Here is a 27406-nt window from a genome sequence, read left to right as displayed (position 1 = left end):
CTATAATATATAACTATTGTCTGTTAACATTCTACAAATTCAACTACTAAAACAGCCATGGTTGTAAAAAATAACAGCCCTCTAACTGTGCTTTATACTTCAAAAGTGCTTGATGTCTTAACTATTATAATAAACTCACTGCTCCTACTGAAATACTTATGTCACTGATCTTCTGGGTGTTCAACAACTAAAGTTTGGAGACCAAAACTAGAAATGTAATTGGGCTAAGAGGACAGCCAATATTTTGGCCCTGGCCCCTCAAGGTCATCAAAGATCCAGGACACAAAGGAACATTTCCTACAGGATCCTACATCTTTGGTAAGTCACTCAACGTCCTGAGGAGGGAGATTGCTGGGCATCAGAGGACAAATGTACCATGTGCCAAGGGAGGGTCACAAAGAGGGAAAATTCTCCCATGCTTTCACTGAAAGCAACATGGTCAAGCAAACTGTGACCCATCCTGACGGCTGACACTGACAGAGGAGCTGAGAGACTCTATGCATGGTTCCAAAGTAATGCCTGAGAAGAATTAACTGACCTTCATAGACAGCAAGAGGTTCATATTAATCGACACAGGTGTCACTTTAACTTGGTCTTAAACACCTAGCAGAAAAGAATAACCAAAAGAGGTATAAAATAATGCCACAGTAATAAAGCTAGATGTAAAAAGGGGCTCCAGTCACTGACCCCTTCTGGCAGCTTCCAGCTCTACCAGTAGCTGACCGTGATTATAGATCATTAGAAAAAAACTATGGTAAAATCTATAAAAGCTTATCTAGAGTTTAATATTTCTTACTGAAATTTGTTCTTCAAATTGTCTCATCTTCTTACAGCTGAAACTAGAGAGACATATGACAAAGTATCAGACTTATAGATAACCTCTTTTCAATAAAAGAATCTAAGAGCCAGCAGGTTACAATCACTATTTCAATTTCTAAGTGTGACTTTCTTCCCAACCTGCCCTTCCATTCTAGTGTGCTCACGCTTAGATTATACATGCTCTAATTTCTTAAAAGTTTTGTTTATTCTTGCCTAGAGCCTGCCAAACTCCAAGCAGTCATACAAATGGAACCAATGACAAATGTGCTAGACTTCTTTTACCGATCCACCAGATCGACCTTGTAAACAGCTCATATCTGCTAAACTATACATTATGACTTCTATGTTGCATTCTAAAGTCCCCTGGACCTTCTCCTTATCCTCTTTGTGGGAGGCTATTACTAGTTCCTCCTGGTGGAGACACTTGTTGGTTATATTCATAGCAATCCTGCTGACCTTATAATTTGGCCCATGTATTAACTGTTTCTTTGGCTTTGTCTCCTCCAGACTCAAAGCTATACAGCTACCAAGATAACAATGCCTGGCACCTATCGAGGGCCTTTAGATAGACTCTCTGTAGAGTAACTCTAACTGCTGATCACAATTACGACCCTCTTCAGCTGGAAGTAGCCAGAACCGTCTTCACCCTTTGCCCCCTTACAGCAGTTAGGAGTACTTCTTCAGAGGGGGGAATATTATAGATAGGTAGGTCAATTAGATATCTTGTTGGCAAGTAGACAGGGCTTCCCTTAAGGCGCCAGCCCTCCAGGAGCCAACACGGAGAAAAATTGAGGCACATTCACTGGTTACCATTATAAAAAGGAAAAGAAGTACTACTTCCCCTGGAGATAGAGATAACAGCGATTGATATTCTAAATGGGAAATTCCTTGTATGCTTGCTACGTGACTTGCTCCCCCATATGATTCCCATTTCATCAAAATTACCTGGGTGACTGTACTTGTAATCTTATTGTTTGGTCATGGTTTTGCCCCACCTCATGCCCACCTTGTAAATTTCCATTGGGTCTTATAGTTTTGTCCCACCTTGTACCCACCTCACCACATGGCTTTGCTGTATAAAACATCTTTGAAAAGTGGGGTGGGCAGGCAACTCATTTTCTGGTCCCCCTTCTGTGTCTCTTAGACAGAAGCTTTCTTTCTCTCAATAAATTTTTCCTACTCTTAAAAAAAAAAAAGAAATAGAAAGGTACTGCAAATCTCCCCTCTTCACTCATATCTCATCCTGGGTCTGCTCCCTCAAACCACAAGCCCTGACTCTAAAGAAACATTAGGTTCTCACAGTAGTGGCTGCATGATAAGACTGAAAAATAAAAGCTAGAAATACTAAATTGTATGAGTAAAAAGATCCTGTGGGACTTGGTAGGTTCTATTAACTTTTGTAAAACATTCCCACATGTGTAGCCAAGTAACTTTAGGGGCACTTTTTTTTAGGGCATTCAATAGTAGTCACTACTTTTATAAGGGAACTTACTTCTAAATCTATCTGACATGTCTTTAATTTGCCCAAGGCAATACCTGCAGAACTAAGGCGTGTTACCTACAAAGTGTTCTCAGTTGGCTGGAATGGCTAGGAGACTTTTTTTTTAAGTCTCATGAAACCGGGATGAATTTTCCATTTCCTGTTATGATTCATAACAAAGAAATCTGTACATCTGCCAAATTTAGCAAGACACTTAATAGCTCCTAGCGAAGCTCTCAGATTTCACCAGCCTAACACAACTTTAAAATCCAAGCCAACTAAAAAGTTCATATTAGAAAAAATGTAACTTTTTAGTAACTCTCATATCCCTGTAAATGTATAATACATCTTTCAGCAAAATTCAAAAAAAATATTAATCTTTTCACATGTGTTGAAGGCAGATTATGAATCTCCTATATAAAAGTCTAACAGTGGAATACTGTTAAGCCCTTAAGCAACTGTAAAAAAAAATTAATGAAATGATTCATGTTTACAACAGCTACCAATTATGGTGCAACCTGCTTGAATAGTTTATGAATTTGTGCACATAAATCTCTTTCCAATTAGCCTTTGCATTGCTCAAAGGTAAGGGCTCTGCTGTCTTCTTTTTCTATCTTCCCTGCACAGGATGCTGGACCACAAAATGCTAAATGCTCTGGGGACACAGTGTATTAGTCCTATAATCAAAACTGTCTTTCTGCTGTCTAACAAGCCTAATATTTCATAAACTACCATGAGCACAGTTGAACTCATTCTTACCAGAGCTGGACAAACGCCTGATTCTCTGAGGAGATAAGGCTCGATCAGAACTGAGTTTTCTAGTGTCACTGTTCCGCCTCAGACAGGAAGCAATAGGCCCCACTTTGGCTTTTGGACACGTTTTCCGCAAACTGCAAGAGTCAGGCTTGGATATACTCCTACCTGAGGTGGTGGTAGTTTTTGAAGCAGAATCCTATGAAGAAAACAGTTAATATTTTCAGTCCAGATAATACTTTCCCCCTACCATTTTCCTTGTGGTGTTAGCTATATGAAAGAAACAATTTCAAAATGGGTGTGTCAGATAAATATTTAATTTTCATTTTTTATTAGAAGCAATTAAAACTCTTCACAGCTGATTCTTCAACCCATTATAGTCTACCTTTGCACACATGAGTGACATTTTTCTCAAGGCTGTCCGTGTTACAAGTTGATTCAAGGCTCAGTGTTCAGCTGGGGATCCTCTGGCACCCAGTGCCCTACAGAGTTCTTTCCTGGCTTTCCTCCTAGCTGTAGTATTGCTTCTCTGCATCCTGTTCTTCTACGTCTTTTAAGTTCTTGTTTAACCTGGGCCCAGACTTGGTTTTGTTCTTTCCTCACCCTGTACTCTTCCTACGTGACCTTATCCGCTGTTTGAACTGCTGCCCATACACTGCTGCATCCAAAATCCACATGTCCAAGCCAACACTCTCGCTTCCCTCTTATGTAACTTCTGTCTGCACCTCCCCACTTCAGGTACCTCCACTTAACAATGACAATAACAATGCTGTTATTGTTGGTGCTGACTAATATAGAGCCTTTCCATCATGCAAATACCATTCCAAATTCTATATATATCTATCGACTCATTTAATCTCACAATAATCATATGCTCTTGATGCCAGATGTGGTGGCACACAAGTATAATCCCAGCACTCTCAGAGGCTCAGACAGGAGGACTGCAAGTTCAAACCTGGTGACTTAGCAAGGCTCTGTTCCAAAATAAAAATAAAGAAAGGACTGGGGATGTAACTAGTGTAAAAGCTGTGAGTTCAACCCCTAATACCCGCCCCCAAACAGTATGAGGTTGATTTTTTATCATACCACATTGTACAGGAGAATACGAAGTAGTTTTTAAACTTATTTTACCTATCCATCTCAGAGTTTTCTTCTTCTCATATTCACCCCAATATACCCAGGAATGTACCTTAAACAATGAAAGCTATTTCTAGCTGCTTCCTCTCTTAACTCTTATGCCTTTCTTTTCCATCTGACTTAGTATATGTCAGCATCATTTCTCAGCAGGATTACTGAACCCACATCTTCAACATGTCTCCAGTCTTACGAGCTTTCAATTAAATTTCTACTCCCCTGCCATGGCAATCTCTCTAAAATTCAAATAGGGTCATACAGCTTTCCTCTGCCATCCAGATAAAATCACTCTTTGTAAAGCACATCAAGCTCTTTTGGATGTGCCCCCCCGCTGCCATCTTCCTCAGCTTATTCCTTACTGCTCATGGTTCTGCAGCCCTAGCTCCTGTAATATACACTATTCTGAGGCCTCTAAATCACCATACAGATTATCTTTTCATAGTTCTTCATCCACTCATGTACGTATGTATGTATTTTCTCTTCCCAGAATATATGCCCTGTAAGTGCTGGGGAGTGACTAAATGACCCTGCCCCAGGAGGTCTTCCATAATCATTCTTCCCATTGCCATCACTCTCTCTCCCCTCCCACAACACACAATCTCCTTTCTTCTTAGACCCAAGCCCTCCAAGAAGCAGGATGTCTGTGTCACATCTTCTCTCCCCTGCACCCAGCTCCATTTCTGGCCGAGGACAGGCACCCAAGGACAGCCTGCATGGGGCTGAAAATACATACCAGTCCCTGCTGCCAAAAATAGAACTATGGACAAGAGCACAGACCTGCTTAACATTTTTTAAAACTCAGAAAACTAGTTTCTCCAATGCTATTGCCAAAAATATATGCATGTTTAAAAAATATTGTTTTATTCTTTAAATGAATTCTTCTAGTCCTGAGTATTTGACAGGTGCTATAGGAAACACGATGCTTTTACACTAAACACAAATAAAATGCAATTTGGGTACAAAATGAATATATTAGGGCTGCAAGAGACCTTAGACATTCAATAGTCTAATCTGTTCACCTTTGGGTCTGGATAAATTACTTGCCCAAAGTCCCATGAGCTATTCAGGGGTAAAATTAAGAATATCCTTGCTCACAGGAGGGAGCTCCATTTCCCAGAGCTACCTCCTCAACAGCAAGAAACCAAGAGTTATTTTTAAATTGATATGTTTACCAGCACTCTAGCCACTTATTAAATGTGATTTGAAAGTTTATAAACTCCTTTTTTCAGAAAAATAAAATATAACCTGATTATATCAGGTTATTAACTTCAAATAACTAATCATCCTAAAACATTAATTTGTTCTTTTAAAATATTACTAAAAAGAAAATTGACTCTCAAAACAAAATACTGAACTGAGGATTTTTTTCAATACGCAGATTTGTTACATTGAGGCCTATTAAGATTCTAATATGTACTAACTGGCAAGACAAAGAATTAACACCTGAAAGCAAATTCGCTCATGTCATTCTGTAATATTCTTGGCTATTAGTGGATAGTATTAGCTATTAATAAATAAATGTAATCCCTCTCAGTTTTCTCTACCACTCCGTGAAGCATGGAAAAAGTTTCACTTACCAAAAACAGAGAACCATATTCAAAGGTTTCATTCATAACTTCCTTTTTCAGCTCTTGTTTTTCCATAGGTATTTCATTTTCTTTTTCACCCTTCTTTTCAGGGTGGGTCCTATTAATGTTAGAAGCATACGTCATTCCCAAACATTCTGTACTTTCCATTTTAACAGGGAGTATGCCTTTGATCTTCTGAAAAAATGCAGCTACAGACCCAGTCTCACATACTGAACGAGAACTTGTTTTGTCAACATCTTCCTGATTTGATTTCATGGCAGATGTTGTTCTTGGAACCCTGTGTGAAGCATTTTTAGAATGAGTTGTAACATGCACTGCCTGGCTAGTAATGAGCTTGTTAAACTGCTGCTTATGAGTCTTGTTAATTAGGATTTCTGCTTTTGTGTCTGCATTCAAGTCAGATCTTGGTGTTTTGCTCAAAGCTGTCAACTGTCTTGAGGAAGACACTGCTGAGGGTGAGGTGGCTGAGCTGGTCAACTGAGGCTTGGGTGTGACCTTAGATAAAGCAGGGTCTTTGGGCTGCAACACTGGTCTAGACACAACTTTCGCTTTGACATTCTTGAAGTTTGGTCTTGGGTAACTTATAATTTCAGTTTTTCTAAACTTGGTGCCTATAGGGGTATTTGTTTTAGTTGCTGATTTTCCCAGATTAGCCTTAGATAAGCTCATAGGTGTCCCCTTCAAGTTGGGTAAATTTTTAGGCTCTCGATTACTCTTCTCCACTTTATTACAGCTCTCTGTTGACTGGATTGGCGAAAAAGTAAAGCTCACATCTGTGGGTTCTACGATTGGTGTTGACATGCAAGCTGTGTTATTTGTGCTAATAATCATTTCATTTGCATCCCAAGACATTTCAAATAATGAAACTGTCTTTTGTCCTGGTGAACAACTTTGTGTCAATTCTACAGTATTATTTTGGGTTGCCAAATCCTTCTCATTAGAAGCAATTTTTGGATCTTCAGTCACAGTGATATTATGCTCTGAGTCCAGCACTTCAGCTTTACTTTTTTCAAAAGCTGGAACTAGTAAAGGGCATTCATCATCAATAAGACAATCAGACACTGTCTCTCTTAGATTTTGGCCCATTTCCTTTGGACCATATGAGCTTTGTGAATGTGTTTCACTATTCAGTTCATCTTTAGATAAACAATAGAGCTCTTGTAATACAGACCCACTGGGGACTTCCATGCCATCAGAAACTGGTGTTAGAGCTTGTATCTCTTTTTCTCCAACTAGTCTTTGCTGTGACCCATCTGTGTAGTCACTGGCAACCTTTCCTGAAGAATATTGACACTGATTTCTAATATCTGGAACAATATCAGTATGCATCACATGATCAGAAAATGCTGTGTAACTTGTGTTGTGGGCCTCTGACCCTGTGCCTTGAGGGTTTTCAAAGCTTTCTCTATTATAACTAATTTCTCTTACATGCATCTTATCAGAATTGGATAATGTCCAAGTGGAACAGGATGAAGGAGGTGTATTTCCACTTCTCACACTGGCTGGTTGCAGATCTCCAGGGGTATGCAAAGACTGACTGTTTTCAAAGACACGGTGTGTTATAAAGGTGCAGTTAACTTTGTCTGCTTTCAGGTTAAATGTTTGGTTTAACTCTGAGGCGGCAGGACAGTCTATACAGTTCAGATCATTATCAGACTTCCACACAAAAGTCAGAGATGGCTCAACATTCTGGTCCTGAACTGCTTCTAGGGAATGACAATTGCTATGCAGATACTCAGGCTCCTCTGTATTTACAAGTGCAGAAGAAGACTGACACGTGGGATCTTTATGCTTGTCTAACATCTGCTGACTAATGAAAGCACTTGAAGACTTTTGGTGATCCAGTACTTCAACACACTGAGGGCTTAAAGAAATACTTTCATCACTGTCTATAGCAGGGTCCATTTCATAATCAATTACCATGTCATCTGGGTTGCCAGAACTCCAATTCACATGACTAGTTGAGTTTTGTGTAGATGGTGATACTTGGTTGTATGTATATGTGTTTCCATTTTTATCACTGACAAAAAAGGAATGTAATTCATCTTCTGTCTTATCACCTAAATTATCATCATTCATCCTGAATATTAACCTTAAACATCTGCCATTTTATTTCTTCTTCAATTCCTTTCAAATGAGAGGGAGGGAAAAATTGTCCATCTCCAAACTTTTGCAGCACGGTAGAAAGTTTTTTAGTCTAAGATGGTTTGAAGGTGAAATAATGTGTTGTTCCCTGGAAGAAATAAAATGTTTAATACAGTAAATATTAGAAAACGCAATAGGTCACCCCTTGACTAATTCCAATCACTCTTTTTACATTTAGAACCCACAACAGTTAAATGGCTAGGTAATTAAGACATCATTAGCATTTCCTTTCAAAAATACTTTTTAAGGGATTGGGGCAGAATGGAAGATGCAGACACTACAAAAATTCCTGTCACTGACTTCATAACTGATGCCTCCTCTCTACTGTCAGGGACCTTATGTCCAAAGTGAAAAAGAAGCTAAGCCTGACAGTTAGTCTTCCTTCTTATTGGTTGACAAAGAGATCATCCTAATTTGCCTAAGATAGTCCCAACTTACGTTTGCTGTTTCCACATAATTCATAATAGTATTCTTTTCATTCTTAGAAAGGCCCTTACAATGTTCAAGAAGAGTGATTATAAGGGAAACCATACAGCGCTAGCAAATGAGCTAAAGATCAAGGAACATTTAGGGAATTAGCATTTTTCTTTCCCATTTTCATTCCTGAAACATGACATTTCCAAACTGAAGGGGGAAAAGTTGATGCTTAAAAGTTAGGAGTTTCTAAGAATATTAAACAGAGAAAGTTATTACATGCTATATACTGAATTGTCTCCCCAAGATCCACACATTAAAACCCAACCCCATCATATGTGACAATACTGGAGAAAGGACCCCTAGGAGGTGCTTACAGTTAATGAGATCGTGAAGGTGGAGCCCTTATCCAATAGAACTAGTACCTTAGGAGAAGGGACATCAGAATTCTCTCTCCCTGACCCCCATGTTGGACATAGCAAGAAGGCAACTATTTACAAAGTAGAAAGCTCTCACAGGAAAGCAAACCCTAGCCAGGCATAGTGTTGCACATCGGTAATCCTACCTACTAGGGAAGCTGAGGTAAGAACATCTCAAGTTTGAGGATAATTGGGGCAATATAGCCAGAACTTTTTGCAATAAAAAAATTTTTTTAAGGGCTGGGGATGTAGCTCAGCGGAAGAGCACTTGTCTATCATGCACCCAGGCCCTAGGTTCAAACACCAGCACCGGGGAAAAAAAAGCAAACTCTGACAGAAACTTGATTTGGGACTTTCTAACCTCTAGAAAATAAATTTCCTTTAAGATGCCCAGTCTAAAACATACTGTTATGCCAGCCCAATAAGTCTAAACTATCATAAGACCCAGCAACTCTAGTCCTAAGTATCTACCAAAGAAAAATGAAAACATATGTTCACATAAAAACTTACAAATATATATAATTCTTAATAGGAACATTTTTTACAATAGCAAAATGTAGGAAAAAAACTAAAATGTCTAGCAAGTGAATAGATGACAAAATTTCTGTACACATACATGCATACATATATTCTGTTGTGCATACATATTTTATATATATATATATATACACACACACACACACACACACACACACATACATACACAAAGGAATATCCTTGGGCGCAAAAAGGAATGTAATATTGACTCATGGTACAATAAAGAAACAGTGTTACAACTGGAAAGTATTATACCAAATGAAAGAAGCTCACTCATAAAAGACTTATATAATATTTACATGAAATTTCCAGAACAGGCAAATCTATAGAGAAAATATCTATAGAGAAAATAGATTAGCGCTTGTCTTAAGATGAAGGATGAAGGAGAGGGCCGGGGATTTAGCTCAGTGGCACCACGCCTGCCTCACAAATGCAAGGTCTTGAGTTCGATCCCCGGTTTAAAAAAAAAAATGAAGAAGGGAATTGAGATTGGCTGTTAAATGGGATGTTGTTTCTTTGGAGGAAATTCTAAAATTAGATTTTGCTGATCTTTACACAATGCTGTATGTTATCATTTAGATCTGAAATGTCTCCCAAAACCCTCGTGTGTTCAGAGGAGAGGCTTTTGGAAGGTGACTGGATCATGGAGGTGGTACTCATCAGTGGATTAATGCATTGGTGAGTTCCTAGCTTAAAGTGCTGTTTGGAGGTGGGCCCTAGTCCAAAGAGGTTGGTCACTTGGGTATGACCTGGAAAAGTATATTCTTGTCCCCAGCTCTTCCTCTTTTTTCCCTCTGCTTCATGACTGCCATGATGTGAGCAGTCTTCCTCTGACAGGCCCTTTCATCATGCAGTTTCTGCCCTAGCACCAGTTGACCACTGACTACACCCACTAAAACTGTAAGCCAAAGTAAACCTCTTCTCATTTAAGTTGCAGGTGTTCTGTGTTTTGTCCCAGCAACAGGAAAGCCGACTAATGCATTCAAGTACACTGAAAACTACTGAATCAAGCATTTAAAAGAAAACTTTAAAAACATCCATAAAAGCTTTCACATCAAAAGATTTTTACAAATAACTAAAATTTTTAATTTTTAAATTAAATTTAAATACTTAAAAAAGCAAATGTTCAAGGTAGAATTACAAAAGTCATATAGATATACAGCGGACCCTCTAGTTACAACTGGCCTGACATACAAACAACTTGTGTTACAACAGGTTTTTTTAACTTATGACCAAAGTCTGGAGTTACAACCCAAATGCTGGCTGTTTGTGCTTCCAGATGGTCTCAGATACAGATTTAACCCTTAAAAAGCCTGGAAGGAACATTACAACATCCTTTCCTGTGTGGGGTTGAGAAATCCTGGGCCAATGTCTCTCTAAGGACACTGAGATCTGCCTGTATGTAGGAGAGAGGTTTTGAAGGCTGTGTAGAGGAGCCTCAGCCTTCAGTTGACCAATCTGAGTTATAGTCAGTCAGTCCTTACCAACGAATTGAGTTCATACATCAAGGGTCCACTGTACATTTACTTGGACTTTGTCATTCTAGTATTCAATGTCATTCAAATGTGACAGTGCTGTTTGAATAAAAGATCCATGAAGGGAAAAGTGATATTCTCTGTGTAACCCAAGTTATGAGTAAATCTCATTTTCCCATTTTGCAGTCTTTTCTCTGTATTCAAACTTCAATGATCTGAACAAAAACAGCAGAATTTGAACTGTGAAAAACCTGAAAGAATCAGTATTTTCACTAGGAATACTTTGTGTATTTCTGGCCATTTATCCTGAAACCAGGCTTTAATGCATAAAGAAAGGCTACAGTGTTTATCTGAACAGCATGTGTGTCATGCGCACGCATGCACATGCATGCACACACACACACGCGCACGCGTGCACACACTCACAAATTCTGAATCCTAAAATAAGGGCTGCGTGATTTATAGCGATGAAAGGATAAATTAGCCAACTCTTCACCAGGTGACTTTACTTAAAAGGAACCACTAAAGTTAATGGTTTATTGGTGAGGATCTCTGTAAATGCGTTAATCCTCTGGTATAAAATGCATTTAAGCTAAATGTTTAAATCCAAAGCACATTTATCCATTTTCAGACTCATGTACATGAGGTATAGTTTCAAAACACCCGTAGTAGTTCAGTTCTCTAGGTCTTGAAACCCAAAATATTATCTGATCTTTAACTTGCTTTAAATTTTAAAAAGACATTAGTACAATATCTAAGCTACAAATTTTATTTTATTCTAAATTCGAAACTAAAGCAATAAAAAACTATAGCAACTGAACAAAGAAGTACATGTTATTTAAAAATACATTCACAAGTCCCTGCTTTGTGCTAAAATCATTCAAGGTAGTTAATAATTCTCTTCTAAACGTCATTATCTTTTCATAGCATGGATTTAAATTCTTCAAATATGCCCTGCAGTCTACCTTTCAGCAAACTCAATGACATCCTTAGGCAGTAAATTTAGTAAGGTATGCCTTACACCTAGGAACCAAGAACAAGGATATCTAGTATTCAATTTGCTAAAAGCATAATGATTTCCCATGAAACCATCTGAATAGAAGGAAGCTAGAGATAGTTTAATGGATTGAAAAATAAAGGGCTACAGAAGTGGCATCAGTTATACTTTAAATAATTTAGAAAATAAATACAAATTTGAAACCATATGCTTTTTTCTTCTAAAACCTTATGCTTCTCTGACTTTAATATGCATACAAATCAACTGAGCTTTGTATTAAAAAAACAAACAGCAGATTGATTCACGGGGGGCGGGGGGGCTGTAATTCCACGATTTCTATCCATTCCCCATCATGATACTGATGCTTTTGGGCTATGCAACACCCAGGAGTACAAGGGATACAGCAGAGGCCTTTCAGAAAATAACTAACAGTTCAATAACGTTGGTGGCTGCCAGTGCCAGCTGAACCTACATCCTTGCTCTAACCAGGAATAACCTTCCTTGGGCCGGGGATTTAGCTCAGTGGTTCCACCACCTACCTCGCAAGCTCAAGGTCCCAAGTTCAATCCCTGGTACCAAAACAAAAAAAAAAGATATTCAGGAATAACCTTCCTTACATTTGAACCCTTAATTTATGTTTTAAACTTTCTGCTCAGACAACTAATAACTGGAAGTATATATACTCACAGACAGTACTGCTTCTATCCTCTTCAGTTTATTTCTTCCATAGGGAGAAAGCTGAATTAATCTAATACTCCTGTCATTTTTCTGTCATAACATTCACCATAGGGAACCTGTACCTGTACATGATGTATCTTGCTTTTTTTTCCCCATTCCCCTCCCCTCCCTTCAACCCCTCTTCCCCCTTATTTACAAAAGATCTGTTTCCATTTTTTCTTTTATTCTTTTTTTCTTATCCCTTCTTTCCATTCTCCCTCCCCCCCTTCCTGTTTCCCTTCTCATTTGAACATTTTCTTCCCATTTCCCAATATCTATTACACATTTTGGTACTTATTTACACTTTCAGTTTCTCACACCAGAGAAACAATGAAGTATTTAAATATGTATCTCCAATTTATCTCAAGAGTATAGTCTCAAGGTGCATTTAGCTAGAAATGTCTCAAGCTTATCCTTCTTTATGGCAGTGTAGTACTCCAATGTATATAAAAAACTCATATCTTTATTCATTCATCAGTTCATAAGCATTTAGCTAGAAATGTCTCAAGCTTATCCTTCTTTATGGCAGTGTAGTACTCCAATGTATATAAAAAACTCATATCTTTATTCATTCATCAGTTCATAAGCATTTGGGCTGTATCTAAGATTTAGCTATTGCAAACCGTGCCACTATAAACCATGTGCATATATTGTGTGATGCTTGTAATTCTTTCAGGAACATAAAAAGAAGGGAAATAGCTAGGTCAAATGGAACCTCTAGTTTTAGATTCTGAGGTATCTCCACACTGATTTCCACAGTGGTTACACCAGTGTACACTCCCACCAACAGTGGAGAAGGGTTCCTTTTTGCCCACAGCCTCTCCAGCATTTGTTACTGGTTGATTTCTTGATAACAGCCATTCTTTCTGGAGTGAGATGGACTCTCAGCATTGTTTTAATTTGCATCTCTCAAATGACGAGTGATGTTGCCATTTCTACTTCTTCATCTAAGAAGTGTCTATTCATTTCAGGTGCCCATCTTTCAATTAGGCTTTTAAATTTGGGGAGTCTGATTTTTCCAATTCTTTATATATTCTAGATAGTAGTCCTCTGTCTGAGGAACCACTGGCAAAAATTTTTTCCCACTCTGTGGGTTTTCTCTTCATTCTGTTGGTGGTTTCTTTTGCTGTACAAAAGCACTATTCCAATTATTTACTTGGGACAAGAGACTCATTCTTCCTTTGCTTCCATCCCAAGGAGGGAAACCTATCTCCTCTAATACCAGGTAAGCATGCAGAAGGCCACCAGCTCCAGGGAGAAACAACAAACTGTGCTGGCAGCACTAGCCCCAAGAAATGCCCACTGTTACTGTGAACTGCAAAAACAGCTTGTGGTTTTCTCCAAAAGGACTTCTTCTACATGGAGGGCTAGAGTTAAGGAAGAACTCCAGTCAGCACCAACCACATTTGAAAGGGTTTATCAACAGCCATTTTGGGAAGGAGTTAATTGTTTATGACTGAGCTAAAGAACAACTACAGAACAATACTTCAGGGTTTCTGGTGTCACCCAACCACAGTGACAAGGGAGATGGCCACAAGAAGCAGTTACAGAGGGTGCAGGCTAGACATAGGCCCCCTGAGAAGTTTAACCTCAGGCTAAGAAAGACATGAAGCCCCACCCCCACCCCACTGAACTGAGAAGTCAGGATGGTTGTGTGACTTTCAGAGGGGGCTGGGTCTGAAAGTGCTGGCATTAATTGACCCCCGCTGGACAACTTGACCCCCAGTCCCACTACCTATATCCAGCACGTACCTCAGTGGTCTGTTTGCTTTCCCATCTGCCAACATGATCAGAGATATGGCTCAGTTTGGGCAGTTGCCACTGCCTGAAGTGTACAAAGAGAGGCCCCCTGGAGCAGGGTAAGTACCTCACAAGGCAACAAACTGTAAACCTAAGCAGAGAAAGATTTGACATAGAGTACATGGAAGGACAAGGAAACTAGGAGCAGCTGGAATAACTGGTGTTAGGATGGACATCATTGATCAGCCATGCCCAGCAGACAAGCCAGGGCAGGTTTCAGCCTTCACAGAGAAAAATGTGAGAGTGGAAACAAAATAAGCCCTAGGAGTGATTCATTCTCCCTCCCCCATATCTGGTGGATTCCACTACTTCAGACCCTGGAGGGAAACTACACATTCAAAAATACAAAGGAAATATTTTGGACCCCTTCCTCTTTTTTATTAGTTTTTTGTTTGGTTTGGTTTCTTGGGTGTGCATGTGTGTGCATGTGCATGTACATGCGTGCTTTCGGGCTTTTTAAAAATTTCTTTGTTTTGCTCTGTTTTGTCTTTTTTCTTGTTTGTTCTATTCTGCTATGTTTAGCTAATCCTATTAATTTTATTTTACTCATTATTAAGATCATTTTCTCTCCTCCTTCTCACCTTCACCTTTCAAATTTCCTTATTTCACTGTACCCTTCCCAACCAGCCCCATGTTTACTAGTATTACCATCAAGCTTTATTACTTTTTATTGCCATTATACCTGAATCCTTTTCTTTTCTTTTTTGGTACTGGGGATGGAACTCAGGACTTTGCGCTTGCGAGGCAGGCAGTGGAAACACTGAACTACATCCCCGGCCCCCTCAATCATTTTCTATTGTTGATGGTGATACATTTGGTAGATATTCACCATATCTCAATATGTGGTTCATGTTTAGGTCTACATTATAACTACAGATCTTTTTTCTATTGTTAAGGCTGCTACAGTGGTAGCTTTTATTGGTACTTACGGTATGTCAATGTCTCATTTGTCTTTGACTCTTATTAACATTACTAATTTCATTGCTATTACAAAGGTAGCATACTTGCTAGTACTAGTTAGTTTTTACTGTATACCAATGTCTAGTTTGTCTGTGTCATCAATAATACGGAAGCTCATTCCCAGAGAACATTATGATGGGCAAATTACTCTGCACCCCCCCCCAAATTAACAGAGGTGGTTGAATCTTGAAATAGAGGCAAGGGCATGTAGTTAGTAACACCCAGAATACATCACTAGGAAGCAGACACTAACTAAGGATATCTCCATGTAACAACAAAAAGTATTTCCACTATAATTCACCCACAATCCTCAGCACACATGCACTCTGCACTCAGTGCCCATGTTTACACACACACACACACACACACACACACACACACACACACACGAAACATGAGAAAATAAGGCCAAAAAAAAGCCTCCAAAAACTCCCAACTCCACCAAAGCTTATCTATGGGGCATTGATAGGAAGAAAACTAAAAGCCAAATAGTACAGTTATATGAAACGATGAAAGAGGAGACAAAAAAAGATTAAAGGTGCTCTGCAAGCTGAAACATGAAAGATGATATAACTAAACAATTAATTTAATAAACAAAATTATCAGTGTGTTTATAAAAGCCTCCAATACAAAACTAGCTAAGCAAAACAAAACACAAATGGCCAGTTTGCCAAGGAATTAATCCATGAAAAGGTACCAAACAGAAATCTATAACATAAAAAAGTAAACTATAGGCAGTGATGTGAAGTCAGAGTGTCAGAACCAAAAGACAGGGCTGATACTGATGACCATATACTTAGAGATATATGGTCAGAAGCAACAGTAGAACATTGAAAATGGATCCAACAGCTGCTACATGGCAGTAGGAAGACTACTCTAAGATTAATAAGAATTACTCAAAAATCAGATGGTATGAATGACATAAAAAACATGTTTATACAAATAATAGGAAAAAATGTTCCAAGTATGAAAAAATACAGAGGTAAGGAAAGTATACAGAACCCCAAATCACTATGATCAGAAAAGAACTTTCCACAACACACGATATTTAAAACCCCAGAGGGGACCAGGGATTTAGCTCAGTGGTGCCATACCTGTAACACAAGCGCAAAGTCCTGAGTTTGACCTCTCGTACTAACAATAAAATAAAATCTCAGAAGTCCAACACAAGGACAGAATCTTAAAAGGTGTTGCAAAAAATATCAAATCATAAAAATAAAGCCAGTAGAATTTCAGCAGATTTGTCAAACCTTAAAGCCAGGAAATCTTGGCTTTCAAGCCCTAAAAGAAAACAACTTCCAACACAAATTGATATATATTCTATAAAACTTATCTTTCAAAATTGATGGAGAAATAAGGTTTTTTCATCACAAAGAACAACATCTTAAGAAACTCATGACCACCAAACCAGCACAACAAAAAGTTTGCAAGGATATTCTTTTCTTTTTTTTGTTAAATTATTTTGTTGGTACATTTTAGGTATACAACACAATTACATTTCTCATTGGGAATTGTACCTTTACATACTGCATCTTGGTTCTTATTGTTTCCCCATTCCTAGCCCTCCCTTCACCCCCTCCACCCTTCCCTATTTACAAAAACTTTATTTCCATTTTTTCCATTTCTCATCATTTTTCCTTTCCCTTCTTTCCTTTCCCCTGCCCCTCCCACTACCCCTACCCCTTTTCACCTTTTCTTCCTATTTTGCATTATCGACTATTTATTCTAAACATTGGTACATTTTAGGTATACAATATAATGACATTCAAAATTGGAAATTTGCACCTTTACATAATCTATCCTCGTTCTTATTTTTCACCCTTGCCCAGCCCTCCCTTCAACCCCTCCAGTCCTCCGTATTTACAAAGATTTTGTTCCTATTTTTCCATTTTCTCATATTAATCCCATTCCCTTCTATCCTTTCCCCTAGCCCTCCCACTTCCTTCCCCTTTGTCCCTTTTCTTCCTATTTCACATTACCTGTTATACATTTTAGCCCTTATTTACACTTTCAGTTTCTCACACTAGAGAAGCTATTCGGTATTTATACACGTGTGTCCTATTTATTTCACTTAAGAGTATTGCCTCAATGTGCATCCACTTAGCTATAAATGTCTCTCCATTCTATTAAAAAAACACATTTTCTTTATCCAAACTACAGCTGATGGGCATTTGGGCTGTTTTCAAGTTTTAGCTATCACAAACTGTACTGCTATGAACATGGTTGCACATATAACACTGTGGTATGATTCTTTTAATTGTTTGGGGAAGATCCCCAGCAGTGGAATAGCGGGGTCAAATGGGACTTCCAGTCCTAGTTCTTTGAGGTATCTCCATGCTGATTTCCACAGAGCTTGCACCACTCTACACTCCCACCAGCAGTGGAATACGGTTCCTCTTTCCCCAGCAGCAATTGTTATTGGTTGATTTCAAGATAGCAGCCATTCTTTCAGGAGTGAGGTGGAATCTCAGCCTTGTTTTCATTTGCATCTCTTGAATGACTAGTGATGTTGAACATTTTTTCATGTATTTATTTCCTATTTCTACTTCTTTGTCTGAGAAATGTCTGTTCATTTCAGATGCCCATTTTTGGATTGGGTCTTTAAATCTGGGAGGTCTGATCTTTTTAAGTTCTTTATAGATTTGAGATAGTAGACCTTTGTCTGGGGAAAGGAGTTGAAGAATTTTTCCCACATTGTGGGTTGTCTCTTCACACTGCTGGTGGTTTCTCTTGCTGTGCAGAAGCTTTCTAATAAGAAGAGATCCCACTTGTTGATTGTGCTAGTTCACGGGCAACTGAGGTTTTGTTCATAAAATCTTTTCCTACACCAATGTCTTCAAGAGTTCTACCTAATCTCTGTTCCAACTGGTTCAGAGTTTCTATTTTAATATTTACATCTTTACTCCATTTTGATTTTAGTTTAGTGTACGGTGAGAGATATAGGTCTAGTTTTAATCTTTGCCAAGTTGAAGCCCAATTTTTCCAACACCATTTATTAAAGAGGCTATCTTTCTTCCAGTGAGGGTGTTTGGCTCCTTTATCAAAGATGAGATGACTGAGTGTGTCTGGCATTGTTTCTGCATCTTCTAATCTGTTCCACTGGTTCTCAAGTCTGTTTCTTTGCCAGTACCATGCTGTTTTTATCACAGTAGCTTTGTAGTAGAGTTGCAGGTTGGGGATTGTGATACCCTCTGCCATGTCTCTGTTACCTAGAATTGCTTTTGCTAGTCTGGGTCTCTTCTTGCTCCAAATGAATTTTTGGATTGTTTTCTCAAGGTCTATGAAGTATGCTGCTGGGATCTCAAGTGGAATTGCATTAAATCTATATAGCAGTTCTGGAAGTATGGCCATTTTCACTATATTAATCCTTCCTACCCAGGAGCAGGGGATGTCTGTCCATTTTTGGATATCTGTCCATTTTTGGATATCATCTTCAATCTCTCTTTGCAGAGTGCTATAGTTTTCAAAGAAGAGGTCTTTGATTTCTTTCGTTAGGATGATTCCTAGGTATTTCAGTTTTTTGGATGCTATTGTGAAAGGAATTATTTGCCCTATTTCTCTCTCAGTGAGTCTGTCATTTGCGTAGAGGAAAGCTATTGATTCTTGTGTGTTGACCTCGTAACCAGCTACTTGACTGAATTTGGTTATTAAGTCTAGAAGACTTTTGGTGGAGTTCTTGGGGTCTTATACATAGAGTATCATGTCATCTGCAAATAATGACAATTTGACTTCTTCATTTCCTATCTTTATTCCTTTTATTTCTTTCTCTTGTCTAATTGCAGTGGCTAATATTTCCAGAACTATACTGAACAAGAGTGGTGATAATGGACATCCTTGTCTTGTTCCTGATTTGAGTGTGAAGGATTTCAGTTTTTGACCATTTAGTATGATACTGGCTGTTGGTTTTTCATAGATGGCTTCTATCAGTTTGAGGTAAAGACCATTTATTCCAATTTTTTGTAGGGTTTTTGTCATAAATGCATGTTGGATTTTGTCAAATGCTTTTTCTGCATCTAGGGAGATAATCATATGGTTTTTGTCCTTGGCTCTATTGATATAGTGTATTACATTGATTGATTTGCATATGTTGAACCATCCCTAAATCCCTTGGATGAATCTCACTTGATCAGGGTGTATGATCTTCTTGATGATCTTCTGCATTCTGTTTGCCAGTATCTTATTAAGGATTTTTGCATCTATGTTCATTAGTGAGATTGGCCTATAGTTCTCTTCTTCAGTTGGGTCTTTCTGTGCTTTGGGGATCAAGGTGATGCTTGCTTCCAGGAATGAATTTGGGAGTATTGCTTCCCTTTCAATTTCATTGAAGTGTTCAAACAGTAGTGGCAGCAGTTCCTCTCTAAATGTCTTGTAGAATTCAGCAGTGAAGCCATCAGGGCCCAGGCTTTTCTTAGTTGATGTGTTTTTCATTACATTTTCAATTTCATTGGTTGATATTGGGTTGTTTAGAATTTTTAGGTCTTCTTCGTTCAACTTTGGTAATTCATATAAATCTAGGAATCTGTCCATTTCTTCTGTGTTGTCCAGCTTATTGGCGTATAGGTTCTGGAAGTAAGTACTGATGATCCTCTGGATTTCTGCTGGGTCTGTTGTCATTTCACCCTTTTCATTCCTAATTGCATGGATTTGGGCCTTTTCTTTCCTTTTTCTCATATGGTTGGCTAAGGGTTTGTCAATTTTGTTGATTCTTTCGAAGAACCAACTCCCGGCTTCACTGATTTTTTGTATCATTCTCTTAGTCTCCATTGCATTGATTTCTCCTCTGATCTTTATAATTTCCTCCCTTGTATGAGCTTTGGGGTTATCCTGCTCTTCTTTTTCTGGAAGCTTGAGGTTCAGCATCAGGTTAATTGGGCTCGTTCTGTTTTCCTAATATGCGTATTCACTGCTATGAATTTCCCTCGTAAGACTGCTTTCATTGTGTCCCATAGATTCCGATATGTTGTATTGTCATTGTCATTTAATTGAAAGAACTGTCTGATTTCTTCTTGAATTTCCTCTGTGACTCATTGGTTATTCAGAAATGTGTTGTTCAATTTCCACATGTTTATGAAATTTTTTGAGTTTCTTTTGCTATGGACCCCCAGTTTCATCCCACTATGGTCTGATAATATACAGGGGATAACTTCAATTCCTTTGCACTTACTTAAACATGTTCTATGTGTGAGTATGTGGTCTATTTTGGAGAATGACCCATGTGAAGCTGAGAAGAATGTGTATTCTGATTTTGTGGGAAGACTCTGTAAACATCTGTTAAGTTTATTTGTTCAAGAGTTCGATTGAGTTCTAGTATTTCATTACTTATTTTTAGTCTAGTTGATCTATCTATTTGTGACAGTGGGGTGTTGAGGTCCCCCACTACAATTGTATTAGTGCATATATGACTTTTCATGTCTGTTAGTATTTGTTTTATATAGTTGGGCGCACTAGTATTTGGTGCATAGATATTTATGATTGTCATCTCTTCCTCTTGGATTCTTCCCTTTACAAGGATATAGTGTCCTTCTTTGTCTCTCTTCATCAGTGTTGGCTTGAAATCTACTTGATCTGCCAAAAGGATAGCCACTCCTGCTTTTTATCCTGTTCCTGTCACATGGAGTATTGTTTTCCACCCTTTAACTTTCAGTCTATGAGTTTCCTTTTGAATTAAGTGTGTTTCTTGTATGCAGCATATTGTTGGATTTTGCTTTTGACACATTCTGCCAGTCTATTTCTTTTGATTGGTGAGTTGAGACCATTAATGTTGATGGTTATAACTGAAACGTATTGACTTGTCATTGCCATGACTTTTTCTTTTTGTTGGGTTCTCCCCCTTTCCATTTAATTTCTTGTCATGCCAGATGGGTTCCTTCTGCTTTGCTTCCTGGGGCTGTGATCCTCAATGTCTGTTCCTAGGATATTTTGTAAAATTCTTTGGAGTGCTGGTTTAGTATTCACGAAGTTCCTAAGGTGCTCTTTGTCATGAAAGTATCTTATTTCTCCATCCATTTTGAAAGATAGTTTTGCAGGGTACATCAATCTGGGTTGGAAGCTGTTTTCTTTTAGGGGTTGGAATAGGTCACTCCAAGTTCTTCTTGCCTTGATGGTTTGTGTTGAGAAGTCTGCTGTGATTCTGATGGGCTTTCCTTTGTATGTGATTCTTTTCTTTTCTCTAACTGCTTGAAGAACTTTGTTCTTCTGTTGTGTTTCTGCAATCTTAACAATTATATGCCTACGTGAAGATTTTTTTTTGATCAAGGCTGTTTGGAGTCCTATATGCCTCACTTATCTGTATGTCAAGTTCTTTTCCCCTGCTTGGGAAGTTTTCTGCCAATACTTCTGTGAACAGTTTTTTTATGTCATCTGCACTCTCTCCTCTTTCTTCATTGACTCCAATCAGTCTTATGTTATTCTTCTTTGCATCATCTAGCAGCTGCTGGATTTATTTCTCGTGTTCCCTGTAATTTTGAAGCAATTTTTCTTTTTCTGGTCATTAATTGCAATCTTATCTTCTATATCTGGAATTCTGTCCTCACATTGGCCTATTCTGCTGTGTAGACTTTCAATTGAGTTTTTCATCTCCTGGAAATCTATTTGCATCTGTTTTATGGATTCCATTTGTTTCCTATGTTGGGATTCCATCATGTTCCTCAGGTCCTCTCTAGATTTATTAATCATGTCTTGCACTATGAGCACAATCTCTGTTGTTATGTGAGAAATTATTTCTGATTTCATTTTTTCCAGGTCCTCTTTTGTTGCCAGTTCAGTGGGTCCAGGTGGTTGAGTATCAGAGTGTTCCATCTCATTTCCCTTGGGGGTTGCTGTAGGTGATCTGGAAGTCTGGTTTTGAGACTTATTTATGTGTTTTCTCATTTCGACTAGGGGGCAGTGCTGTTGGCGCCTGGGCAGATCACCTCCTCTGAGCTGGGAGCAGTGGGACAGGGGCCAGGAGCAACAGTAGGGATGGTGGCCCAGAAGCCCCTTCCTCTGCGCTGGGAGCAGCAGGAGGGATGGTGGCTGGGAAGCCCCTTCCTCTGGACCAGGAGCAGTGGGACATCGCCTCTGAAGCCCCTACCTCTGGGCTGGGAGCGGCAGGACGGATGTCGGCCCAGAGCCCCTTCCTCTCGGCTGGGAGCATCATTAAGGATGGTGGCCGGGAAGTCCCTTCCTCTGGACCTGTCAAGGATATTCTTGAAAGAGACAAAGCAGCTTACAATCCCAAAAAGTCTAATGGCATGAGTACAAGGAGCAAGGTGAGCAGTTAAGTGGAAAGGGGAAAAATTAGAAATCAACAACAATAACAACAATGAAAATAACACAAGGACAGGAATAAGTCAATACATTTCAGTAACAACTCTCAATATGAATGGTCTCAATGCCCCAATCAAAAGACACAGATTAGCTGATTAGATCAAAAAACAAACCCCAGCAGTACGCTGTACACAAAAACCATTTTGTCCAAAAAAGAAGTTCAGAGGTCAAAAATCAAAGCATTGGAAAACAACGTGCCATGTAACAGGAATCCAGAAACAAGGAAAGATAGCTATCCTATTTTCAGACAAAATGGACTTCAAGCCAAAACTAATCAGAAGAGGCAAAGAAAGTCACTACTTATTGGTTAAGGGAACAAGTAAACAAAAGAGATAACAATGTGCAACAAACACTAGGGGACTCAACTTCATAAAACACATAGTACTGAACATGAAAGATCAGCTAAACATCAACACAATTATAGTGGGGGAATTCCATACCCTACTATATATAACAAATAGATAAACTAGAAAAATAATCAACAAAAAAATGTCAGAGCTGAACTACACCCTCCCTCAAATGGCCTTGATAGCTACAGACTGTTCTACCCAAAAATGAAATACATATTCTTCTCAGCAGCACATGGAGCTTTCTCCAAACTGACCATACTAGCCTATAAAGTATGCTGAAATAAATACCAAAGAGCCAGGCATGGTGGCACACACCTGTAATCCCAGCACTTGGGAGGCTGAGGCAGGAGGAGCACTGTGAGTTTGAGGCCAGCCTGGGCTACATAGTGAGTTCAAGGCCATCCTGAACTACATAGTGAGACCTTGTCTCAAAAAGAAAAAAAAAAAAAAATCAAAATAATTCCATGCATAATATCAGATAATAGTCCAACAAAACTAGAAATCAGTGGCAAAAGAAACAACAGAAATTATGCAAGCACAGGAAAATGAAGCAGTATACTCTTGAATAGTCAATGGCTTATAGAAGAAATCAAGAAATTAAACAGTTCTTAGAACCAAATGATAACGCTACTACAACACAGCAGAACGTATGGAACACAATAAAAACAGTCCTAAGAAGAAAATTTATAGTTTTGAATGCCCATATCAGAAAAAAACAGAGCAAACCCAAATAAATAACCTAATGATGCACCTCAAGGTTGTAGAAAAGCAAGAACAATCCAAATATAAAGCTAATAAAAGGAAGGAAATTATAAAGATCAGAGCAAAAATTAATGAAATTAAGACTAAGAAAATATAAAGAAATGTGAATCAAAGAGCTGGTTCTCTGAAGAAACAAAATAGAAAAAGCCTTAGCCAATCTAATCCGAAAAGGGGAGGGGACACCAAATCAATGAAATTAGTAATAAAAAGGTAAAATCACAACAGACACTGCTAAAATCCAAAAAATTATTAGTACTTTGAAAAACTGTACTCCAATAAAATGAAAAATCCAGAAGAAAAGGATAGATTGCTAGATACATATGAATTACCAAAACTGAAACAAGAATATAGACATAGCCTAAATAATCCCATAACAGGCAATGAAATTGAGGTAGAATTTAAAAATCTACCAATTAAGAAAAGGCCAGGTCCTGATGGGTTCACTGCTGAATACTACAAAGACTTCATTGTAGATCTAATGCCAATACTCCTCAAACTTTTTAAGAAATTGAAAGAGAAAGTGTATGACAAACTCATTCCTGGAAGCTAGCAATACTCTGATTCCAAAACCAGACAAGGATCCAAGCAAATAAGGGAAATACAGGCCAATCTTTTTAATGAACATAGACATAAAACTTCTCAACAAGATACTGGCAAACAGAAAGCAACCAATCATCAAAAAGATCATGAATCATGACCAAGTAGGCTTCATCCCAAGAATGCAAGGATGGTTCAATATACCAAATCAATTAATGAAATACATCATATAAACAGAAGAATAAAAATCACACAATCATCTCGAAAGACATAGAAAAAAGCCTTTGACAAAATCCAATACCTATTCTTAAAAAAACACTGAACAGGCTGGGGATTTAGCTCAATGGTTCCACCACCTGCCTCAAAAGCATAAGGTCACAAATTCGATACCAAAAAAAAATTTTTTTTAATTTAAAAACACTGAATAAAGTAGGTATAGATGGACATATCTCAACCTGATAAAAGCCATTTATAACATACCTACTGCCACCATAATATTAAATGGGGGAAAACTGAAAGTTTTCCCTCTAAAATCAGGAACAACTCCCATCACCATTCCCATTCAACATAGTCCTTGAAGTATTAGCCAGGACAATCAGACAAGAGAAAAATATGAAAGGGATATGTATAGGAAAGGAAGAAGTCAAATTATCATTACTTGCAGACATGATCCTTCCAGGTACATGGAAGACCCAAAGTATTTGGCCAAAAGACTCCCAGAATAACCAAATTCAGCAATGTAGCAGGATACAAAATCAATACACAAAAATTAATAACATTCCTGTAACCAATAATGGAGTCACTGAGAAAGAAATTAGGAAAACAATACCATTTGCAATAGGACCAATGATATTTAAATACTTAAGGATTAACCTAACAAAGGAAGTGAAAGACCTCTACAACAAAAACTACCAGACCCTTAAAGAAGAGATCAAAAAAGACACGAGACAATGGAAAGTTATCTTCAGTTTTTGGATAGGCAAAACCAATACTGTCAAAATGGTAACACTTCTAAAACTGATACACAGATTTAACGCAATTCCAATCAAAATACCAACAGAACTACAGAAAACAACCCTAAGTGTCATACGGAGCCAGAAGAGTCCCAGAATAGTAAAAGTAACCCTGCAGAATCAGAGCAAAGAAGGAGGCATCACAATCCTGAACCTCAAGTTATATTTTAAAGCTACATGATAAAAACAGCATGATAGTGGCACAAAAACAGACATAGATCAACAGAACACAACAAAGGATGCAGAAACAATCCCAGGCACATTCAGCTGATTGTTGACATAGGAGCCAAAAATACACTGCAGGAAAGATAGTCTGTTTAATAAATGGTGCTGGGAAAACTGACTATCCACATGCAGATTTAATCTGGACCTGTATCTCTCACTACATACTAAACTAAAATCAAAATGGATTATAAGATCTAAATGGTAAAACAGAAACAATCTGCTGGAAGATAAAATCAGTGAAATTCCTGAAAACATAGGCATAGGCAAGGACTTCCTGAACAAAACCCCAATTGCACAAGAAATAACATCAGAAATCAACAAATTGGATCTATTAAATTAAAAAGCTTCTACACAGCAAAGCAAAAATCCAAGAGTGAAAAAACAACCCACAGAATGGGAAAAAAATTTTGTCTACTCCTTGGACAGAAGATTAATGTCTAGAATATATAAAGAACTAAAAAAAAAATTTGACCACCCCAATAAAAGACCCAATCAAAAAATAGGCAACTGAAGAACAGAACAAATTGATCGTTTTTCTGGGAAGAAATACAAACGGCCAATAAATAAGAGGAAAAAATGTTCATCATCTCTGCCCATTAGAGAAATTCAAATTAAAAGAACACCGAGATTCCTCTTATTCCAGAAAAAATGGCTACTGTCAATAAGTCAAATAACAACAAATGCTGGCAAGGCATTGAGCAAAGGGGAACCTTCTACTGTACATTGTTAGTAGGAATGTAAACTAGTACAACCACTATAGATATCAGAATTGAGATTTCTCAAAATGCTAAAAATTCCATTTGACCCAGCTATTCCCCATTCTAGGTATCTTCCCAAGAGAGCTAGACATCACACTACACAGGTATATGCACATCCATGTTTACAGCAGCACAATTCATAATAGCTAAATATTGGAAACAGACTATATGTCCATCAACAGATGAATGAAGAAAATGTAATATTACACATAGTAAAGTACTATTCTGCCACAAAGAAAGATAAACTTGAGTCATTTGTAGAAAAATGAATGCACTCTGAGATAATAATGTTAAGTGAAATCAGACACGCAAGCTTAAATATCACATGGTCTGTCTTAGAAATTCAAAGTAAAAATAAAGAGCAAAATAAAACATTGATAATAGGAAGTAGGGAGATAGAGCTTTTTCAAATGGGAAGGGATCAAGAGATGGAGGTGGGAAGGGAAAGGGCACGAAAAATGAATTGGGATGTGTTATGTACATGAACCAACTCCATGCAAAGAATGTAAACATTATGTATTAAAAATGTGTACAAAATAATAAATAAAACAAAGGGATCAAGAGATTGGTGGACAGGGGAGGGAGAGAAGGGAAAGTGGATGAAAAAAAGAATTAAAATGTGTTATATACATGTACCAAATTCTGATACAGAATGTAAACATTATGTACTACACACATATACTAATAAAATGAATAAAATAAAGAGCAAAGTAAAAGATAATAGGAAACAAGGAGATAAATATTTTGCAAATAGGGGAACAAGGGATGGAGGAAGGGGATGTAAAAAGAATTAAGATGTGAGCACCCGGAAGGAAGCTCCCTGCGTCCATCCCAGGCTCCTATGGCAGTGAAGTTCAGCCAGTCCCAGCACCCAGAAGGAAGCTCCCTGCGTCCATCCCAGGCTCCTAGGGCAGAGAAGCTCAGCCAGTCCCAGCACCCGGAAGGAAGCTCCTCACCTCCATCCCAGGCTCCTAGGGCAGTGAAGCTCAGCTGGTCCCTAGCACCCAGAAGGAAGCTCCTGCCTCCATCCCAGGCTCCTAGGGAAGAGAAGCTCAGCTGGTCCCAGCACCCAGAAGGAAGCTCCCCACCTCCATCCCAGGCTCCTAGGGCAGAGAAGCTCAGCCAGTGCCAGCACCTGGAAGGAAGCTCCCCCACTGCCATCCCAAGGTCCTAGGGCAGAGAAGGTGAGCCGTGTGGGCTCCAGAAACACTGCC

The 27406-nt window shown here is 38.4% G+C and overlaps 1 protein-coding gene across 7 annotated transcripts in view; it reads right to left on the bottom strand.

Annotated features, from left to right (window-relative positions):
* Mtus1 (microtubule associated scaffold protein 1) overlaps positions 1-27406 on the bottom strand; it is a 207934-nt gene that overhangs the window by 123400 nt on the left and 57128 nt on the right. For all 7 annotated transcript variants that reach the window (XM_087217180.1, XM_087217181.1, XM_087217182.1 and 4 more), the window contains 2 exons: positions 5764-8008; positions 3059-3251 (listed from right to left, as the gene is read on the bottom strand). In XM_087217180.1, coding sequence (XP_087073306.1) covers positions 3059-3251; positions 5764-7854 — 2284 coding nt within the window. In that variant the 5' untranslated portion in view covers positions 7855-8008. The remainder of the gene's footprint in view (positions 1-3058; positions 3252-5763; positions 8009-27406) is intronic.

The sequence above is a fragment of the Heterocephalus glaber genome, unplaced genomic scaffold (assembly GCF_053883595.1).
Source record: "Heterocephalus glaber isolate CG9 unplaced genomic scaffold, H.glaber_assembly_v1.0 deba00001461, whole genome shotgun sequence".
Taxonomy (NCBI): Eukaryota; Metazoa; Chordata; class Mammalia; order Rodentia; family Bathyergidae; genus Heterocephalus; species Heterocephalus glaber.
Note: the sequence above shows the minus strand (reverse complement) of the source record. Positions and strands in the feature narration are given on the sequence as shown.